The following is a 23,910-nucleotide window of genomic DNA, read 5'->3' as shown; positions in this document are numbered from 1 at the left end:
GGCACAGTCATATGGGCTAAATTGTTAAACACCATAGTCTTCTGGCATCCTGTTAACCAAAAAGCACCATAATTTCTCAAAAATTGCTTTATAAATCTGGAATAAAACAAATATAATAAGGAATTTTTAACAATCATAATGTATCTTTTAATGTCATGATATAATCCCGAAAAAAAGTGAAAATGCATAGAAGTGTTTTTTGTAATTGTGAATATTTGTTTAAATTTTATTGAAGCATTTAAAATATTACCTATTTTCATCGTAATAAATAAGTATTATCTTGGAAAAAACTAGAAATAAATATTTTAAATTATTAATTACATAACTCAAACTATTTAAAGGACATTTTGGTTAATGCTACCTATGGTTCCAAGATGGTGGCTCGTCTGATTCCAGCAAGGAAAGTGGGGACGCATGTTCTAAACCTAACCTAACCTATTCTAATAATTTTGTTGGTAATAATTATGGTAATTTATTAGATAGGTTAGGTTAGAACGTGCGTCCCCACTGTTTCCCTTCTTCTATTTGCTGGAATCAAGGACGAGCCGCCATCTTGGAACCCCCTTGTAATAGGGAAGAAATTTCCAATAGACAATAAATGATGATGATGATGATGATGATGATGATGATAATTTTCTTAGAATACTTTATAATATCAATTTATAAGTTATAAACACCCGAAATTCCGAGAATTATAAATAAATATGATTTATTTATACATTTTTTCCTAAACTTGATATTACCTTATCAATTAAAGGTCAACACGAAGAAGCACATGTTCCGTATCGACAAAACTCCACCTAACGGCAATAATTTAAAAATTAATCTAAAATTATTAATTAAAATAATAATAATTATTATTATAAATAGCCGATATATTAATAAAAAATGACTCAATAAAAATATAAATTTTAACTTATTTCTATTTTTTGGCTAATCCATAAAAAGTTTTAATTTTTTTCAAAAAAATTAATTTTTTTCAAAATCAATTAAATTTCTTGAAATTCTAATTTAATAATGAATAATAAACATTTATTCATTATTTATAAACAAGGCATATTGCGATATATCTAAAAAAGCTGCTTCTTGCATCATTGATGTTTACGACCTTTCTTCTCATTAGCTATAAAGGAAATTATTAATTGATTTATTTATCCTACCCTAGTTATTATAAGCAACATATACATTCTAAAATCTTTAATCAACATATTTCAATACTTTAAAATTTACTTTATAATAAATAATATATATATTCTATTATTCAAAATATCTTTTAAAAAATTTAATTTATTTATTATGTATTAATTAATAATTATTTAAAAGATTAAATTAAAAAGTATGTGTAAAATATTTTTAAACGTTTAAAAATATTTCACAATTGTTTAAACGCTTTTGTTTATTGTCCAAAACAGAATATAGCGTTTATACCGGACGTCGCCATTTGCCTGGAGTGTAGCGGAAATTTCGATTAACCTTATAATAGTAACTGTTTCGGAGCAAATTTATTACTTATCAGATAGATTCAGACTATACATATTGTTAAAGCATTTATTTCATGATATAGAAAGTAGAAATGTACAGTAGCATATAAGTATCCGGTCTTATTTATCTAGACACGTGATCCGCATAAAAATCATTTGGACCATTGCCAAACAAATTGTAAACAAATTAACTTTTATTAAATAATTTCTTATTGGATATAGGCTATTAATTTATAAAAATATGAATACCACATACAGTTGTAACCCCTCGCATGTAGTCATGAAAAATCTATAAATTTATTTTAATGGGTAATTTATAAATGTCGAATTATAAATTTTAAGCAAGACGATAACAAACTGAATATCCGGCCATATATATATCCGGATGACCTTCAGTCTAATATCAGGATAAGTGGCATTCTATTATTTGTTTTGTTTGTGTTCCTGGTATTAGTTTAAACGTAAGTGAGTTTTGAGAATGATAATGATTTCATGACGTCACAATGAAAATAAACAATATTGAGGACACCATATTCAATTTCCTTCGCAAAGTTAGTTGTTTTGAAAATACGTCAGCTTATTATTATTATTTTTTTATAATAAAAACGGATCTTCATTATTAAAGGTGAAATAAAGATAACAGTTCGGCATTCGAAGATGAAAAAAAATATGTTACACCGTTGCAACACTTCTAACGTATTACTAAGAACGTTACGTAAAAATGGTATCCGTATATATATAACAAAATAATGTCGCATTAATGAGAAAAGCAGTCTGAACTACGTAACCTTATTCATGACCTTGTTTATTTGTGACCTTATAAACGAGCCTGACGAAGTTTTAAGGGCATTCAACAAGGTCGTATTTAACGCTATCGATAGCATTGACAAAAATAGCATATATAAAAAAATGCAAAGTAAAAATACGAGACAAATTATTTTTAATTTATTATAAAAAAAGATATACTATCAAATCTGAAATGTTTAATTATTTGTCAGATAAATTTATTCATGTTTTCCTCCCTCCTTAGTTAAATAATTTTAAAATGAATAAACGTTTTATAGCGATACTGAATACTAAAGATTCGGTTTCACATTATCTTAAAAAGTTTTTATCTTTCTAATTTGCTAAAGGAAAGAAAATTAATATGTATCCAAGCAATAATATTTAATATTTAAATTTTCCTTAAAGCTTAAATACTAGATAAGTAATCGTAAGATTTATTACGTGGAAAAAAAATATATGATTAATGTAGAAACTAAGGAAGCTAAAATAAACATATGGTACATATTTTCTATGATTTTAAAAAGTGTTTTTGTAATAATTAGATGATTTATGTTTAAAAACCCTCAAAAATTGTAAACATCATTCAATATTTAATTTAAAAATTAAATTTATAAATTTTAAAAAATAAACATTATAAATTAGCGATAAAAAAATATAAGTTGTAAAAACGTAAATACGATAATATATTAACATATTTTTTAAATGTAATAACAGAATAAACAAGTAATTTTATACTCGTTTGTATAAAAAAAAACAATAAATTGTACACCTATTTATTGATTATATCGAATTAATCGCGTTACTTTTATGTGTAATCGATTAATCGATTACAAATAAAAGTATCGAATTAGCAAAAATGGCGTTGCGTTTCTGTAAATCGGAAATATTGTACTGTATTAGTAAAATAACTAACAGTAAGCAATTTTCACGATGTAAACGGCAAAATTTAACAAATATAAATTCGCCGAATTAACATGTAATTTAAGGAAATAACAACAACAACAACAATAATAATAAAAATAATATAAATTATGTTTATGTTGCATCTCGATATCAGTTTTGCTAACGACATAATTGGCTACCAGGGGGCGCTTAGTGTTGACGTGAGTACGTTGATGTTGTTATAAAGCTTTTTTTTTTATTGTTGGAAAGAATTTATGATTGACAATATTATTAACATTCCATAATCATATTTATGTGTTATACGTGCGAATGTTCAATTATGCTTACCGTATTTGCACGGTATCATCCACATTTGATGCTACAGTTGTTTTCAATGACGCAATCACCACCTACACACTACGAGTTTTTTGGATTTTTTTTAAGTCGGATTTGATAAAGCCCTAATTAATTGGTTAATACGAAACAATTGAGTACTTTTAGTGCCTTAATATATGTTATTTGGAGCCACAAATGAACTTGGCATCGTTTGACAATTGTCGCTGTTGGGCCCCACCCAACTAATTTGTTCCTGATGTTAACTACAATGGTTGCTGGATTTTATGAAACGAGCGAAGTGTATACTCGCGGAACTGATTTTTACACTGAGCTTAGTTTCTGTGTCCATGATCATTTACCATGCATGTTCCACGGTAAGTACATATTAAAACCATGTCCAGAAATTCTAACTTAAGTCTTATATCTATCATGTCATGCCAACACATCACTTGAGAAAAAAAAACTCTTTAATTTCTTACAATATTACAAAAGTTTAATGATGTATTCCGTGTAATAATTAATATTTATGACGTTAGACTCGATTATATGTCTGAGAAATCTTTCCTGGTCGGTGACAGTTACATACCATATGTCAAGACATTCTTTTTGTTTTTTAAGTCCTCATCTACTTGAAAGTGAGTTTGGTTAGATTGAATTCTTTTGTATGTCTCGATGGTTTAAAGTTTTATGGTAAAATGATATATATATATATATATATATTTTAAAAATTCCTATTTGGGTGAGGCGGATGAAACTGATTTCCGGCACGGGATTGTGAGAAACCGAATGTTTTTGAACGCGTTAAGCGCGCGTCTTTGGGCGAACCCACCTTCGCCACTGTTAAAACGAGGGATCGCTTTCTTATAATTTTGTGCTGGAAATTGGTTTCGTTTGCCTTGTTTGTTAAGTATATCCAATTTTGATTTAGGCCTAGTTAGTTTGTGTTGTTTTTTGGTTTTAAATGTTTTTGTAGTTTTGATCCATAATCTTTTTAAATTAGAATTAGTGTGATTGTGATGCGTAATTTATATTTTTCCAAGTAATAACTTTACTTGGAAAAAATAACTTTACTATAGGAATTAGTTGGGATTTTTAAATTTTGTATGCCTTATGCTTTTATGAGAAAAATACCATTTTGATTGTTTTTCTTAAATGTCTATTTCATTTTTCATTCTCAAAATGTGATGGTCATTTTAAATAAATTATAGGAAATTTTCTACCAGAAATGATCTGTTTAGTTTGATTTAAAAGCAAGTTATGAACCTAATTATTATTAATTTAAAATTATTGTAATTCAGAAAGAGTTTCAGCTAAAAATAGATGTTCATGTATATATTATATGTAAAATAGACATGTTAATAATACTAAATTGCAACAGGTTACTATAATTTGATTTAATCTCTGTGGGGAAATTTTAATGAGATTAGAAATATTAAATTGACAGATTACAATGAAATAGCTTTGTATAAAATATTTAGATTTTAGAAAAATGTGGATGAATGAACATTGTCACATGCTATTGATCATAACATAATTTATATGTTAATATTATTTAATGTTCTGTGCAGAAGAAAATTTATTCAGTTGATGAAATATAACAATATATAATAAAAAGATATTTTTAAACAATAGTTGAAATAAGTAGTCTTATTATTTTTTGCATATAGATTTTTTAATACTAGAAAATACTGTATGTAATGTAAAGTTTGATTTAATAGCCAATACTTTTGACTCAAAAAATTTGAAAACCAAACAGTTTCATGTTAAAATTTTATTTATTTTCAATTGTGTTTTAAATTAGAATTAAATTTTAAAATTATTTGAATAATGTCATCAACAAAAGCACACTTAATTGTAATTTTAAGATGAAAATTTTATAGTGAAAAGTATAATAGATTGTAATGAATGCATTTGTATGATATAATTAAAAATATAAATTTACAGAGAATAAAATAGGACTGTACATGTAAGAAAAATGAAATTGTTTAGTCTGGAAATTTTCTAATGGTGACCATGCAGAGTTCAGTAACTATGTAAAGGTAGTAATGATGGATGGTATCTGACACAACAAAGTAACAATATTATAACTTCTCAGTCTGGTTTAAGAAAAGAGTTTGTTTTAGTGACATTTTATACTATTAAAACTGTGTTATATTATAATCTTGAGCATTTAATTAAATTAAAAATTTTTACAAAAAATTATGGAAAATGACTTTTCCTATTCCAATTCTCATATTTTTTTTTTGTGATGTGTCACTTCTTCACTTTTAACATTAGTTTGTTTCTTTGAATCAGTTAATCGAAATGTTTATAATAAATGAATAATTTATTATGCTTTAAAAGTAAAATATATGAATACAATGCCAAATTTTATTAGAAAAATGATTAAATGGTATTTATATTTAGGTGTTGAATATAGCATTCTTTAATTGTATGTAAAATAATGGAATGTAGCTATTGAGTTGTGAATAGCACAAAAAGTATTTTTATAAAAAAAACTGTTTATTAGAAAAACAAAATATGAGATTGAATATAAGATTTACAGTTAACTAGGCAATTCATTTCTTGACTAATATGATATAATTGTTTCTGTATTGTTTCATATGCAGTATATGTAAACACATAAACAAGATTTTTACAGTTTATTTTTTCAAAACTGATGTTGAAAATCTTGAATTTCATTTTGTATTATATATCCAGATCTTTAAAAATTTTCAATAATCATTTTAAGGATTCAGATAAAATTTTTAAATATTCCTTTAGGAAACAAAAATAATTAGTTTCAAATATATTGTTAGTTTTTTTAACTATATAGACTAACAGAAAACAGATGTTTTCTATTTAAATGCTTCTGTCTTCTTATAAGAAAAAATTTTTTAGTGTAGCATTATTAAATTAACAAATTTCTTAACTGTAGTTTAATTTTTACTTAGTAAACATGTTTGATATTATTAGTGAAAATTTCAAAACTAATTTTAATATGTAGATTTAAAATTTTAAAAATTGTACTTCAAATTTATGAATATACTTTATTTTGAAATTTTTTGATTTGTGTGTGAAATTCTACATTTCATAATTAATGTCAAACTTGATGAGTGGTTTTTCTTTGAGTTTCCTTTATTAGTTTTATCTTTAAATATTGCAAATGAATTTTCTAATAATGTTGAAATGAATTATTTATATCTTACAAAAGTCTGTTTTATATTTATTATTACATCGTTCATCAAAGAAAATGATAGAAATTTTTTCTAGTAAGTATTTCTTATAATTGAAATAAATGTTTGAATACTGCTGAGAAAGCAAATGTTACCTTTATATGGATTGTCTATTTCAGAGATGATACCTTATTATCTTTAAATTTTTTATTTATTCGTCTAATAAATTATTTGATTTACAAAAATTTTTTAGTCATTATACAGAAAAAATACAGTTAGTTAAATTTAAATTTTGTTTTATTTTAAATTTGTAAATTTGTTTTTGAGAATTCTTAACTTAGATCAACTATATTTTAATCTTTAGTTCAGTTTTATGTTTTGTATTTTGCTATTTTGAAACAATGATCAAAAATTTTTAAACAAACATGCTTTTCTTGTAATGAAGATTTGATAATGTTTCAGTATATGCATATCTATTCATTTCAAAATACATATCATTTTTCCATTATATAAATATAATCATGGCCAAAAATTTGGAAATATTAGATGAAATAATGTTATTGTTATTATTATTATTATTGTAATATGCATCATTTGCAGATATCATTCTTTCTTATTATAAGATGTTTTTAATTCAATTTTGTTTAACAATTAATATTTATTTACATTGACAACAAAATTATTGAAACTTATTCAAATTAAAGTGTGTGTACACACTTGTATATAAATGAGCTAATTTTCCTGTTTCATTTTTATTATGACATATAATTCAGTTTATTTTTTGATTCATTGAAAAACTAAATTGCGGAGACTGTCAAATTTCATGAATTTATCATGTGAACAATATTTGTATTCAACTACAATTGAAAATAATTTTAAACACTTACAGTATAGAAAGAAAATTAAATTTACTTATTCCACATTCAGCACTTCATGCTAATGTTTAAAATAATTGAAGTAAACAACTTTATTATTTCTTTTTAACTAAATTTCTTTGCTACTTTTAATTGTAAAATGTATTTAAAGAAATTAATGTCTTTACATAAAAAAAAATTAAAATGTCCAGTACTTGGTATTTGCTTGTACAATTGTACTTGCTTTCTAGACTAACTACTAGAGAGTGAATTTTTTTCTTAACCAAATTAATTAATAATAAAAGATACTGTGGAAAAATGAAAGAATATAAAAAATATTATAGACAAAGAAATACAAAATAGAACATTTAATTTTGAAATTCAATCTAAGATGTTCATTGATAAAATTTTGTATTTTTTTTTAACAAAAAATTATATATTGCATATGTAAAAAAAGTGCAAAATTATTTTCTAATTCACCCTTTTATAGAAGATAAAACATAAATTAGCTAAATCAATTAATTTTTTAACTGTTAAAGCATTTTTAAAAAATAACAAATATATCTTCTTATATAATGTTTTTTATTATTACAGTTAAAATAAATCCAGCTGTATATTTAAATAAAAAGTATAGAAAGAAATAATTGGAATATACAAATATCTTCATAATTTATTAATATTTAGCAAAAGAAACTGCCAATAAGCAAAATATTTAATAAGTATATGTTAGGAAAATCATGCTCATCAAAAATTTCCCAGAATAAATATTAATAAAGAACAACTATTTTTTATTTTTATTTTTCGAATAACTCTTTTAATATTTTACAAAAAAATTATGAATGAGGAATATTGCTTACATCTCTCAAAATTATCAAATGAATCATAAAGTGGAAATTTTGTAAATTTTCTATAATTCTTATTTTATATTTTGCATGTGTAATAGAGTCTTTGGTTATATAGTAATTTTATCAATATAGGATGAAGTCAATTGATTGAGAATATAAATAATCTTTATATTAATTTACAACAGCTTTTCTGATTATCATTGAATATTTTTTTAATGCTCAAATTCCCAATCTTATAATTAAGCTTTACTATTTAGTAAAACTTCCTACAAGGAAAAATTATACATTTTGTACATCAAATTTGAAGTATCTATCACTAAATTGGCATGCATTGCAAATGAAATGCCAATCACTACATGGAAAATTTATCTTTTCATTAGATTTATTAATAATTACAGAATATACTTTTTGGAAAAATAATGCTGATCAAGAAGAAACTTAATAGATTTGATGATTAATGTTAATAACATTAAAAACATAAATTTGCATAAAATGTTTATACTACATTACATTACACTAGAAATTCCAGACCTAGTTTTTACAGTCGAATGACAGTTGTTATGATAGCAAACAGTTCCAGTTACATACTGATGGCTTGACAGACTAGTTTGAACAATTTGATTTTTCTGAAAGTGACTGGATTAGCTAAGTGAATCCAGTCATAAAATGAATTATGATATTACATCAGTATGATTGAAACAATATCATCATGATTAAAATCATACAATATATTTTTTTAATAAGAAATTTAAACAAAAATTATGAATATTTGCCTGTTTGTTCTTATCTGGCTACTTATGTACAGTACATACAGTCAGAATTTTGAATTGTTTTCAATATGATTTTTGCAGAAATATCACACAAAAAATTTGAGGCACTAATATCTCAGACAGACTATATATACTCTTGCAGTACCCATATTCTTGTTATAAACACAATGAAACACTTGGAACAGATTTGTGAAGAATAAATTTTTGTAGGATTTTTGAGAACAAAATTATCAGGCTTAAGTAGTAGAATTTTTGAAGTATGCTATAGTAAATAATAATTTTATTTTTTGTATTTAAGGTTTTGTTTGAATGAAATATTAAAAAGTGAAATTTGAGTGATTTGAGTCTGTTGTTTGACAGTTTTCATTTTTAAAGCTTTGAGAATTTAATTTTCTGATATACATCTAATTAAGAGGTTTTTTTCATGTAAATTTGTATAAGGCAAGTTTTAAGTGAAATTATGAACTTTCATTATTTGATGTAAATATTATACCATTAAAATAATAAAATTTCGTATTCAAATAATCTATGTTGCAATCATAAATTGTATCCTGTTATAAATCAAATATCAATACACTTTTAAAATTATATCTGTCAGTCTAAAAGTAGACTGACCATAGAGAGATACTTATGTTTGCAAATTCATTCTTAAAATTATGTAACATTCTGAAAACCTATATGATGATTTTTTCTAACTATATCCTATATATCAGATTTATATAGTTATGCAATTAAGACTGTAATATTCCATAGAGAATTAGTTAAAATGATAAGGTTACGTTTTTATTGTAGAATTTACCGAATTATAAATTGATTTAAGTATAACTTAACAAAACAACCATTTCAGTTATGCAAGTCTAGGAATATCAATATTTGGAATTAGATTGATTCATAATTATTTTGTCTAAATTCTATTTACATTAAAATTTGAATTCAACAGTTATTAAATGGCAGACAATGTGCTCATTTATTTATTTAGCCATAGTTATTTTTTATTTGCACATTAAATGTTTTTATTTAAATATATTTGTTTGTATGCTAATTTTATATTTTAATTTATCATTCATTTATTCTTATTATATAACAATATCTTAAGAAATTATTATTGATTTTAAAAAAGCATTATATATTCTTTATTATAAAATAATTGACTAATTGACTTAAATAAAAATTACATATCTTATATACTTGTGATTAATCAAAGTATGATATATGTTGACAATCTTATATTATGATTATGAACCATAAGGTGTAAAAATGTTTCTTGTATATGTTTAATAATGATTTTATTCCTGTATTTGACTTTTATAGGGTGTTAGCAATCTAAAATATTTTGAAAATATTAAAAAAAAATCCATAATAACATCTAATAGAATTGTTTGATGATAATTTTTGTTTAGCATTATACGTACATAGGCTGTACCGAAAGTAATACTTGTCAGATTATAAGGGCTGGTTCTCACTCTGTCTGCAGTGGTAGCCAGCAAAGTCATGATATGGTCTGACATCATGACAACTACTACAACAGAAAAAGGTTGAGTTGAGCACAACTTTTATTGTGACTGAAAGCAGAAAAATTAAGTATTGATCAATACAACAGCATCAGTTACATTGTCATTGTTCAACACATCAAATTCAATGCCAACCTAGCCTTTCTGATATACACTATATGGACAAGTCATTCACATGCTACAGTAATGAGAACAACACTTCAGCTTCTGTGTTGGTAAGCACATTATGGAAGCTGTTATGAGTGAGAACAAGCCTTACCTCCTTTATTAACAACACATGATATGCAACTATATACGTGTATAGAGTAACTCTGTTTTGTGTTTTTCTTTGAGTAATTTTATCTCCAACACTGTAGTAATCAGAATTGTCTCTACTTGTAGCAATGCATTTTTTACCATTTTTCAAGCCACTTGCCAAAGTCACTTTAGAAAGTGTGGGGGTATTCTTTCACTCAGTATCTGTTATGTCTTGCACTTTGTCTTTATCATCGAAGTGCCAACTGTAAAGGAAAGCCTTTACAGTTGCACTTCGCTGACACAACACAAGTGGAAAGTTGGAGAATGTGAGATTAGGGCTGTAAGGGGATGTGGCTGCATTGCTGATCATCCCATTTATTCATAAATCTGATGTTTCCAAAGAAGTGTGGGGTCATGCGTTATTGAGATGTAACTGGATTATATTCATGTGTTTCTAGGATGGCTTCTTGAAGTTTTTGAAGTAATTCAATATAGTAATCACTGTTCATTGTTGTCGTGTGCTTTAGGAAATTATGCGAAATCACTTCCTTTGTCATTCCAGAAGACATTTTGCTATAATCCTGTATGCTGAATGCTGGCTTTTGAATTACTTTGTCTTGGGGTGATGGAGTGCCACCACTCTATCAACTGAGTCTTATGTCTCTGGGTCATAAAGGGTCATTATCAGGGCAAACATTTTTGAAAAATGATTTGGCTTCAAATATTGCCAACGATTTTAAAAGATGTATAGTGTTTTCTCTTTCAAATCAGACGTTAACTGATGAGGAACATATTTAGACAGTGATGTTTTGGTTTTTATCAGTGATTACTGTCAATGACTTTCCACTTTGTGGTTTGTTTTCAATGCTGGTTTTATCTTTTTTAAACTTTTTTTTATCAATCTTTGCACATTACTCATCATACATATGTCAATTGTCACCTCACTATACATATTCCAAAGCATTTTGTGGATGTTGACAAAACATTCTTTTTTAGTCAGGAATTTGATGACAGCTTTTTGATTCTTTTTCATAGTCATGATTTGGCAAAAGAATTAGGAAAGAAATTATTAACACCTAGAATTAAAGAAATTATCAGTTATGTTGGAAACGTTAATCTGTCTAATATTGTAAAGGCATCACATTTGGGTTAATAGTTTTGAAGGAAAGATCAAACAGGCATTACTTTCAGAACAACTCTTGTATGCTTCTTTGAAAATGGGATTTTATTCTCTAGTTGTATTTGAGAATATAAATTTCCTGTTTGAAGTTTGAATTGTGATAGCAAATTGGTCCGAACTATTTTTCTAAATGGCGAACGTTTTCATTGCCCTCTGGGCTCTTCCTAGGCCAATTCTGGATTTGATAATCGAACAGCATAAATAAGCAATGAAAACGTTCGCCATTTGAAAATGTCGCACCGGTTATCGTTTTGAAGGAAGATCAAACAGATTACTTTCAAACAATCTTGTATGCTTCTTTGAAAATGGGATTTTATTCTCTAGTTGTATTTGAGAATATAAATTTCCTGTTTGAAGTTTGAATTGTGATAGCAAATTGGTCCAAATTATAGCTCAGTTCTTCATTAGAAGTGTTATATAAAATCATTTCCATTGCAATGTGCAGTGTTTTTGGATCAACAGATTATTATTTCCAAAACAGATCTTAAGATTTTCCTAAATTGCAACGTGTAATTTATATGTTGCAATTTTAGCAATATTTAAATGCTAATTTAGCTGATTTATTATCAGGAAGAATATTTTACTTAATAGCACTATGTTATCTTTTCTATAATCAATGTATTAAGTGTTAAAATGTTTCTAAATTTGACACAAGCATCTCGTTATTCATTATCTGCAATACAAACTTTGTACAAATTAAAGTTTGTACTATACAAATTTTGTACAGTACAAACTCTTAAATTCCGACAATTTAAAACTTTATTGAAAATTTACTAAGTAAATTACATAATCTGACTAATGTTAACAATAGTTGTTTAAATTTCAGAGGAGGTTGTAATCTTTTCAAAATAACAAATAGCTATTTCAGTCTGAGTTTTAAATCCAGAACTGTTTTTTTTTTTCTTCCACCATTTATTTAACTATACATTAAAGAATAAGTGACTAAAGTTATTATTTAGTTACAATTCTCCTGATTTAAAATGTATATTCTGAAATAACATATTGTTGTTATTTTTTTTAAATAATTTAATATTTAATATTCAGTTTACAATATTTATCATCAGTTAAAGTCAACAGTATATGAATTTCCAGAAATAATTAGTATTTAAATTTCAATGCAAAGTTTGTTAAACAGGTTTATATCAAATATCACTTGTACATTAAATTAAGTTTTTATTATGTTAAATCTTAAAATTTTTCAATTCTTTTATATCTTTATATGATATTGGAAAATTTAAGAAGTCTTATAAATATTTGAAGCTTTTAAATCCAAAGGTTTTCTGTGTAGATAAGAATTTCATATTTAAAAATTCATTCTGAAATATATCAAGATAAGTTTTCTGAAATTTACTTATAACTTTAATATAGTAGTGACTTAATGTGGATGAGTTACCTAAAATGACCAGTTTTACTGACTCGAGTTAACAGTAAATTGAGAGAAATGAGATTGTGTTAAAAGGTCAAATTTGACCATCTTTTCATTGGTGAGAGCATGTTGACAACTGTAGTGGAATTCCACTAAACCAATGAATTTGTTTAATGTACAGCAGCATAGCGACGATGCTAGTTTAAATAATGGAATTTTCTTAAATGTATTATATATGCAAATTCATACACGTATTAACTATGTACTATTAGTGATTATTTCTATTTGTAGTTATATATTTTTTTTAATTAAAATTTATCGATTAGTTGGTGGCTTATTTTGAATTAGTGACATTTGCGTCCTGACGTTCTGCAGTGCACCTTAGAAAAAGGGTTATAATTCTTTAACAAGTGAAATTGATGCCATTATCAAGTGTTTTCTGTGAAGAATGGTAATGTATTTAATTCTAGGTTTAAGTTCTAGATGTAAACATCAGATTGTGATTACAGCACAACTTTTATGGATTGTCAAGTTATTGAGAATCAAGTTTCCAAGGCTCACTCTACTGTATTCAGATTTTGATGATGATAATTGTATGTAGATGATAAATAATTTTCAATGGATTTTAATTTGAATTGAATTGCACAATATTATATTTTCATGTCTTTGATAACATCTGAATACTATCTGGAAAATCTTATAGTTATATATTATATGTACAGTACAAATCTATAATTTATATTTAAAGTATGAAATTTCAAGGTGTATGTATTGTTCTTTGAATCATTTACATAAAAATTTCTTATATTAATTAAACTTTTTCATAAATCATAGAAAAGTTATACACTGCAAATTCATATCGTATAACAAATTTACACCATCACAAGATGAAAGTGTTAATAAACATTCAAGGATCTACTTATTAATGTCATAAAATGTTTTTCAAGACTGTTTACTTCACGTCTTTAGATCCATACACAAAGTAAATTTGAAGAACACACACTACTAGATACATGTTTTAAATAAAAGTAATTTTAAAAATTGTGTAGTTTTCAAAAAAATTTACACAAATTTTGTTGTTAGAATAAAAACAATAAATTCTTTAGACATTACTGATAAAATTACTTTAATAGTTTTTTTTAATCCATCTAATTTTAATGAGAATAAACTGCTTAATTGAAGTAAAAGATGAACAGAATAATTTTTCAATTAAGTTTATTCTCATTTGTACTTGTTTTTTGCTATTTAATTTTTATTTTATAAAACCTATTACTAATAGTCTAAATATAATAATTCTTTTTAGATAATAATATTTAAGTATTTAAATTGCTTTAAATTCTGTTTGATACTTATTTAAATTTGAAATTTAATTTATATACAGACAAAGTGTTATGCAACTTTTGCCCATAGATTTAGTCAATGACTGATCTGTATATGTACAGTACAATATCATCCATTTGGTAAAAAAAGAAAGAAATGATGCTATTGTAGCATCCATCTATAATGACTTAATACAGATGATGAATATTTTTCCAGAGACCTTGGCATCTCTGTCTGGCTTAGGAGACTGAGTTGATGACTAAATATTTCTTTTAGAAAAACATGAAAAAATGTAGGTGCTAGTTTTCTATTTAAGAGGTTTGACATTCATGACTTAGGATTGGGAGCATCCATTACTAGAACTCTAGCCATTTCTATATTTCTGCCGTATATAAAAATACAATATATTTTAGTTATTTTTGCAATATTCTTTTTTTATTAATGCTATTTTTACTCAATCAACAATATTCTTATTCTGTGAAGAACAAATTGCTTTGAATGTAAACATAATTTGTACAATATTTTGATTCTGACATTGTTGTTCCCTTAATTAATAGATATTTAATTACATAGTTTCTTACCAAATATGATAACATATGTTACCAATAAGCTATTCCAAATTTTGGAAGAACACTTTTCAAAACTTTGAATTCATTTCCTAAATTAGATTAATTTGGAAAAATTGATATTGTATGGTTTTTCTTAGAGTATCTATAGGTAAAATGCTTGTGTTTAAATTTATTAGCATTTATTTTTATATTTCCTCTAAGATCATTATCTTATATAAAATACAGTACTTAAGACATGCCATATTTACTCGCACATAAGACGAGGTTTTTATTTATTTTTCACTGCTTCAAAAACCTTGTGCAAGTGAAAGATTCTTTGTGTTTTTGCAGTAATTTTTGTGAACTGTGTATTTGCATTTTTTACTGGATTCTCACCCTCTTGTGTTTAAAAACAAAAGTATTCTACCTGGGTCATTTGAATCATTCTTGTGTATTGTCAGAAGTAATGATAAATAGCAATAGGAAAAGCAAAGCTTTTCAATTGAATTCCAAATTGAAATTCCAAAATCACAAGGGAGCCAGATATAAGTTTTAAACCATTCCCACACTAAAACAGATGATTATCTGAATTCTGAATTCCAAATAAACTCATAAGTGTAATTGACGGAGAGTGGATTCGACTGTTAAGAATTAGCAAAAAAGGTTTTTGATTGTCCAGCTTTACATGAACAAATTCTGTTGTCGATTTTACAAGATTTTTCCTTAAAGTTTTTAAAATACCAGTAATTTTCACTGGACGTGTGTGTGTGTGTGTGCATTTATGTGCATTTGATATTTTATTTGTGATTAAAAGAAATAAAATTAGAATTGTATTAATAAATCTAATTTTCTTTATTTTGATCTTTAAAGTCACACCTTGTCCTATATGCAAGATCATCTTATATGTGAGTAAATACAGTATTTTTTAATAAAATTTTTTTTATATAAAAAAATGCAAAAGTAATAATAAATAAGTTTTTATACGATAACAGTTTTATTTGTGTAATTAAATGATATGCTGTTTGTAGTTAGAATAAAATACATGTGAGAAATATGTTGAAACTGACAGCTTAAAACAGCTTTGTATTGAGTGAAGTTATTAAATTTGGTAAAATTGCCATGTTTCCTTGATTCTAATGCAAATCTTTTTTGGATTTTTCTGGTCTTAAAAATTGACATATACACTAAAAATCAGGCACAAAATGGACTTAATACAGCTTCATTCGCTCTTCACTCTGCTTGGCAATTCATATCTATTATGACATTGGTGTAAACATGGTACACTTTCCTTCCACAGTTTTGGTTTTGGTTTTGGTTTTGGAATTGTTTGATGGTCTTTTGAACTATAGCAAGCTGAGTCAATGATGTTCAGCAAATAAATCTCCTATAAAGTTGTATTTAAGCAGAGTTATCCACTAGGATGAAGAACATATATACAAATATTTTAGTGTGATACTATGTAACTTAAATTTCATGCTTGTGCATGCCAATATAAAATCTCACTATTAAAACATTGATCATATGGTAATTTGATTGTGATTTTGTATTGGTCTGCAGATCCTCTATACCTGATAATGGAGTCATAATGAATACATTTGAAAATATGGATATCTTGAAGCACTGTAAACATGAAAATAAAATACTTTTAAAAAAAATGCATTTATTACTATTTAAATGCATTAACTTTTTGTGGCTGCATTTTTTGATATAAAGCATGCATTGCATTCACAGGCTAAGTTTTTTTTTTAACTTTGATGTCTTGAGAATTAAATGTGAATTAGATTTCAGTGGTGCATTAGAATTGAGAAAACATGATAGCTTACAAATATCTAAAATTAAAATTATTTGATATAAAATTTTAACATTTTAATTTGATTGTACTGTATAATTATTAAATTTAAAGTTTTAAAATTAATTACTAAATAATAATAAAAGGAAAGTTACAAATAATAGAAACTATAAATTATATGACAATGATAATATACTTTGATGCTAAAAATTATAAACAATTACTGTAATAATGCATGTTTAAATACCAAAATAAAATTTTAGTATTCATATGTATTGTACATTTTAGTTAGATATAGAGTATACTTATTTTTTTTAAATAAGGTTTGATTTTCATAATGAGAAATTTAATATTGAACATTTATTTAAGGTAATTGAAATTAGATATAGAAATATCTTACTAAATTTTTTTTAGCATGTAAGTCTATAAACTATTTTCAAGGAAAACTAGATATTCATTATTAAGCAAATAATTTAACACAGTTCCTTAAATATGATCATGCAATTCTAACTGGAATTAATGTACTGTAATTTCAATACTTGGAAAAGTAATTATTTCTATTTTTAATCAAATCAAGTTTTATTTTAATATTAACTTGTATACTTGCAATTTTAAAAATTCATTAAATAATTCTATTTTATTTTTGAGTGTTTTTATATATTGAATTGAAAAAAACTTTCTCTTTTTAATATAAAAGTGCAATAAATTAGATAACTTTTTTAATAGTATTAGTCTAAATTAAGATAGACAAATTATCATTGATAAAACTGTGCATATCTTTACTATAGGCATTTTAGCTGTCTCTTAAGATTTTTCAACAAGGAAGGTGCCTATATTTTTGTTTATAAAAATAATGTAATATGTTTTACATGAAAAACATTCACATTTAATTATATTTTATGATAAGAGATTCTACATATTTATTTAGTTTAACTCAGTTTCATTAATAATTTAAAGATTAAACAGTGTTTTTTTTTTTGTTTTTAGTTACAGAAGTCAAGCTTATATCATACTTTGTAGATCATGTGTTAGCTAGTCTGATTTTCTCTAATATTGGAATAATAATAATTCACAATTTGGAGCTATCATAAATGTCTTCATATGTTGTCTTTTTTAAACACTTCAGGAACACGAAACATAATCTTTACAGTGGAGTTGACTCTTTATTTGATCTTACTCATCTGCTTCAATATGTAAAAACATTGAAAATAGTGCCAGGGATACAGCACAATCATAGTCTGCTGTAAAGATTGTTGTGTTCTTGAGCTGTTGAAGAAGGACAAGATATGGAGACATTTATTGTAGCTTTGAATTGTGAATATTTTTGTATTTTATTATTGTTCTGGCCATTGATTATTAATTATCAAATATTTAATAAATATATTAATAATAATAATAATAATAATAATAATAAATAATAAAATCTTTTATTAACAAAATAATAATTGAAAACTTTGATGTGACGTGTACTACGTCACAGACTGGGATGAGGTGTTTAATGTTCGAACACGAATGAATTAACTTTAGAACTGGTTTGGGGTTTGTTATTAAATTTAAAGATTAATCTGCAGTTTTATCGTTTGGTGATTATTGTAACTAATTCAGTTGACGGAAAAGTTATAAGCATTGAAGGATGGACTATCTCCACTACGTCGGTGGCATAATAGGAGAGACTGCGATTGTGAGTGCTGCAGGTGCGGCTGCATTATACTACACGAATTCCCCAAATTCCATCTGAACAGACAGTTGATAGAGCAGCCGGATGGAGCATGTTTATCTTGTCTCTGCAAAAATGGCAAACTCTTCGAATATCTTTACGATGATATTAAAACAATGTATGAATTGATGCGTAGAGGAGCAAGAGTATCCAATAATGGTCCCTGTCTTGGATGGAGGCCTTCCAAAGATAATCTGTATAAATGGCTTTCATATAATGAGTTGTTAACCAGAACCAAAATTTCCAGGCTTTTGTTTAGTTCATATTTGTGTGAAGCCAGGTCGAGACATATTTATAGGAATTTATTCTCAAAATTCTGTATAGTGGATTTTAACAGAGCATGCTTGTTATCATATATCAGATATAATTGTTTCTTTATATGATACCCTTGGAACTGAAGCATGTACTTTTATTGTTAATGAAACAGAAATAAAAACAGTTGTATGTGATAAAGAATAAAAAGTAAAAGCTATATTAGCAGAAGCAGATAAAACACTGGGATTAAAAAAAATTATTACTATAGTGAAAATATCAGATGAAACAAAAGCAACTGCTAAAAGATACAAAATACAGCTGTGTAGCTTCAGTGAAATCGAGGAATTAGTCAAAGCAAATTCATTTGAATCAGTACTTCCCAAACCTGAAGATTTAGCAACAATGTGTTATATAAGTGGTACAACTGGTACTCCCAAAGGAGTCATATTTACCCACAGAAATGTAGTAGTTGATGTTAGTGCTTCTATTTATCAACTGGCTGAATATATTCTCCAAATAGTGATGATGTAATGTTTTTTTACTATTAGTGCACATGTTTGAACGAGTTTGTGAAGTAACAGTTTACATTGCTGGAGGAAGAGTTGGATTTTATCAAGGTGATTTATGCTTATTAGTTGAAGATATGAAGGCACTTTGCCCAGTGATATCTCCAACAGTTCCAAGAGTGTTAAATTGCATTTATGACAAGGTTCAGGCAACAGTAAGTGGAAGTTTTGCAAAGAAGTTTCTTTTAAATTTTGCAATGAAAAGAAAGCAGTCAGAATTGAAACGATTGGTTATCAGGAATAATTCAGCTTGGGATTTTGTATTTAAACAAGTGAGAGAAGGCATAAGAGGAAGACTTAGATTGCTGGTTTGTGGATCAGCATTATTGGCTAGCAATGTGTTAACCTTTTATTGGATGTGCTCTTGGATGTGTTGTTGTAGAGGGATATGGTCGAACTGAAGATGTTGTACCATGCACTTTAACAGTTCACGGAGATTTTACAGCTGGACACGTTGGACCACCAGTACCATGCTGCAAAATTAAATTGGTTGATGTTCTTGAAATGGAATATTATGCTTCAGAGAACAAGGGTAAAATTTGTATCAAAGGAAACAACATATTTAGAGGGTATTTAAAAAACCCAGAAAAAACTGCAGAAACAATTGACAAAGATAGCTGGCTACATACTGGAGATATTAGAATGTGGTTCCCTAATGATGCATTAAAAGTGTATAGTAGACAGAAAGAAGCATATATTTAAACTTGCACAAGATGAATATATTGCACCTGAAAAAATTGAGAATATCTATCTATCTAATCCCTATATTATGCAAATTTTTGTTCATGGAGAAAGCTTAGTCATGTCTTGTTGCTATAGTTGTGCCAGATAGTGAAGTAGTAAAATCTTGGGCTAAAGAACAGAATATTCAAGAACACTGGAATAAACTGTGTGGCAATAAGAGTTCGAAGAAACTTATATTTGATAACAGCATTAGTTTAGAAAAGAAAACTGGATTGAAATCATTTGAACAGTGAAAGATATCTACGTGCATCCAGAACCATTTTCTGTTGACAACGGTTTGCTTACACTCACTCTGAAGACCAAACAATAGTTAATTTACTAAGTTTCCTATAAGAACTAATTAGTCTAAAGTAATACTTGCTTATCAAACACCTTTCATTTCATAAATTGCCATTTAATAGCCATATATTAATACTAATACAAAACATTTAAGTATAAGAACATATTTATACTTAAAAATAAGTAATGAATATTTAACTAAAATGTAATATTGGAAATCATGAAAACAATTTTTAGAAAGTTTGATTTGGTTTTATTCAATTTTTTTCAAATTGTTTGTATTGTACTTTCAGATGAAGTAGCTGATTGATAAGTTTCCTGATTGTTTTATTGCAAAGAGACTTGACCTTTTTAATTTATATAATTTATAAAAAATATATTAAATAAATAAATAAATAAATATAGAATAAATAATCCTGAAATTTGTCTGTAGCTATTAAACAGTAATTTATGAAATAAAGATGTTTGACAAAGCAAGTATTGTTTTAAACTAATCAGTTCTTAGTAGAAATCCAGTAAATAGTAAAATTTATCATTTATTTAGTTCTACTGCTTTCAGCAAAATAATAATTATTATTAATATGAAGGAAGGTTAACATAAACAGAAAATAGCTGATAACCTATTTTTCGGCTTATGGGTTTAAATATCATAATCTGTATGAAAATAATAAATTTAATATAAGTAAAACTGAATTATTATCTTTTAATAAACTGTAATTTAATAATTATTCTTACACATTTATTAATCTCTATTTAATAAATATAAGGGTGATTTAATATTAAATTTTTACTTTATTTTAGCACTGTTTTTTTATTGCAGTTTTAATTAATCAGTTTAATTAATTTTTTGAAAAATAAGTAAAAAGAAATGCAATAAAATATAAATAATTATTAAATTTATATTTTAAATAAGAGTAATTATTTCAAAATACATTAATTTTGTATCTGTTTAAAATATATAAAAAATTTGATGTATTTTAAGTACATGAAAGAGATTTAATTAAATACTTTGATAAAAATAAATATATAAATTAGATTCTTCTGTTGTTATAATTACCAATTTTTTTTTACCAAAAAAAAAAAAACTTATTGGTTGGTATAAGAATGATATGATTATAAATATTTTGAACAAGTTTATTAATCATGTAGAAAAGAATAAATTTTTGTCTGATTAAATAATTTTTACTAACTTCATTTTAAAGTTTATTTTAATGGTAATTATGTTTAATGTTTTGTAATTAAATTTTAACTGCCATTTAAATAGTAAAAAAAAAAAATACTTATTCACACTTGACTGAAACAGAGAATTTTAGCAAATTTACTAGCTCCACTTATGATAAGCTTATTAATTAACTCATTAAGTTCAGAATTTTTTAAAGCAGTTTTCCACTTCAGAAAATCTGCTTAACTTAAAGGAAGCAAAAATTTTAGCCGAATTTGCCTTTAAAGAATTTTTCAAATTATTTGTCAACCTAGCTTTTCAAGTTTTTCAGGTTTTAAAGTTTCTGAGCATGTACTTTCGTTTTATTGTCAATTCATTGTTTATATGTGTATATATAAATCTATTTATAAAATATAATATAGAGTATAAGTATATATGTATTATATTATTTTTTCATGTTTTAAAATAAAAATAAGTGAAATGTAAATATTAAAAATATTAGTTTGGATCTTAAAAAATTTTCTGATGTTTCATCAAAATTTTATTACTAAATTTTTTTAAAAATCCTATCCAAGTTAATATAAATTAATGAAGAATGTCGAACTGTATCTTTTTGTATTTAAAAAAACGTTTCTTATTGTTGTTTCAGATTATCCTTTAATTTTTCTGTATATTTTATGGTGCAAAACTAAACAGTTTTGGAAACAATTCAAATTAAGTATGAGTCTTCACTACAAATCTGTTGCTTTTTTTTCTTTTAAATGAGTAGGTTATATTACTGATTATAATTTTCAAATTTTTTTTAAAAGAGATTGTATAAAACAGTACTCAATCTGTATGTTCACAGACCAGCATTTTTATTAAATTAAATAAAAATAATTATAAAATGGAGAGAACGACATTTAAGTATTTTTTTTTTTTTTTAGTTTTAATTAGTAAGAAAATACAATAAGAAAATTTAGTTCTAATCATTTTGATAATTAATGGATTTGGGGCTGTTTATTTCTCATGCCGATTTTGATTACCAGACCAGGTCACCCTTGGCACTATATGTTTCATTTTTCTTTATTATTTAAAGTTATAATATATTTTTAAAGGACTTTTACACAGTTTTATTGCATTGTTTGTACTAATGTAATAGATGACAACATTTCACTTAAAATTTCATATTTTTATGACCCAGTAATAAACTATTTTCAGACCTGTACTGGTCCATTGACCATATTTTGAATAGTGTGCACTGGTGTTATTAACTTTCTATATGTTAAATACTTGTTTTTTTCATTTTCAGTTTAAAATTTAAAAAATATGTTAGATATTTTAGATAATGCAATCTGTTTATTTTTTAAAAACTATTTTTAAATTAGTTAGTTAAAAAAAGTTAATTATTCATTATGTCAGTGGTGTTTATTGTATTTTCCTGATAAAATTAGTATGAACTGCTTTAAACAAATTTAACAATAAACTATGACAAACTATGACGTTTCCTAATTTTTCTTCAGTTTTATTATTTAGTTCACAGATTACATTTTATAGCTGAGGTATGTTATGATGTATAGTAAAGCTTTGCCATATCTGACTGATATGTTCCAAGATCCCTTGCATAAGTGGAAATTTGCAATAAATAGTAAATCTTATTATTAAGTATATCCTGTATTAACATAATTATCACACATTTTTTTTAATATAAAAAAGCCAAATAAATACAAATAAACTTAATATTAACAATACTTAGCATGACATCATAAATCATAGAAATAACTTAAAAAAATTTTAATACGCTTTGTTTCTTTCTTGTGTTTACAAAGTAATTTGCCTTAATCAGAGAAGCACTGAGATCATATGATGTAATTGATGAATTAACAAACTTGATTTATTCTGAATGAATATTTCAGTTAATATATACTATATTTTACTGTAATTAACAAAAAATTACTTTTTAAACAGTAAATATTATTTTCTTTTAAAATATAATGAAACTTTTATCATGACAAATATGCAATATTTTGAACATTTCTTGATATACATGTTTAATGAGCTAGAAGAAAAAACTGCTAGCTGTGAAGCAACTTAATCCTGATAAGCAAAAAACTAGATATAATGTTTATCCTAATCTTAAGAAAATGG

General features: G+C 25.4%; 1 protein-coding gene and 1 pseudogene across 2 annotated transcripts in view; both read left to right on the top strand.

Annotated features, from left to right (window-relative positions):
* The first annotated feature begins 3,336 nt into the window (after positions 1–3,336).
* Positions 3,337–23,910, top strand: part of mtgo (miles to go) — a 93,581-nt gene continuing 73,007 nt past the window's right edge. The window contains exon 1 of one of the 2 annotated variants that reach the window (XM_067286834.1): positions 3,337–3,370. Coding sequence is in view for 1 of the 2 variants with exons in the window: in XM_067286828.1 (XP_067142929.1) it covers positions 3,742–3,859 (118 nt within the window). In the remaining variant the exon portion in view is untranslated. The other variant, XM_067286828.1, reaches the window with a different exon arrangement.
* Positions 10,779–20,652, top strand: LOC136989065 (long-chain-fatty-acid--CoA ligase 1 pseudogene; annotated as a pseudogene).

The sequence above is a fragment of the Centruroides vittatus genome, unplaced genomic scaffold, assembly GCF_030686945.1.
Source record: "Centruroides vittatus isolate TY-2023 unplaced genomic scaffold, ASM3068694v2 contig_1276, whole genome shotgun sequence".
Classification (NCBI taxonomy): Eukaryota; Metazoa; Arthropoda; class Arachnida; order Scorpiones; family Buthidae; genus Centruroides; species Centruroides vittatus.
Note: the sequence above shows the minus strand (reverse complement) of the source record. Positions and strands in the feature narration are given on the sequence as shown.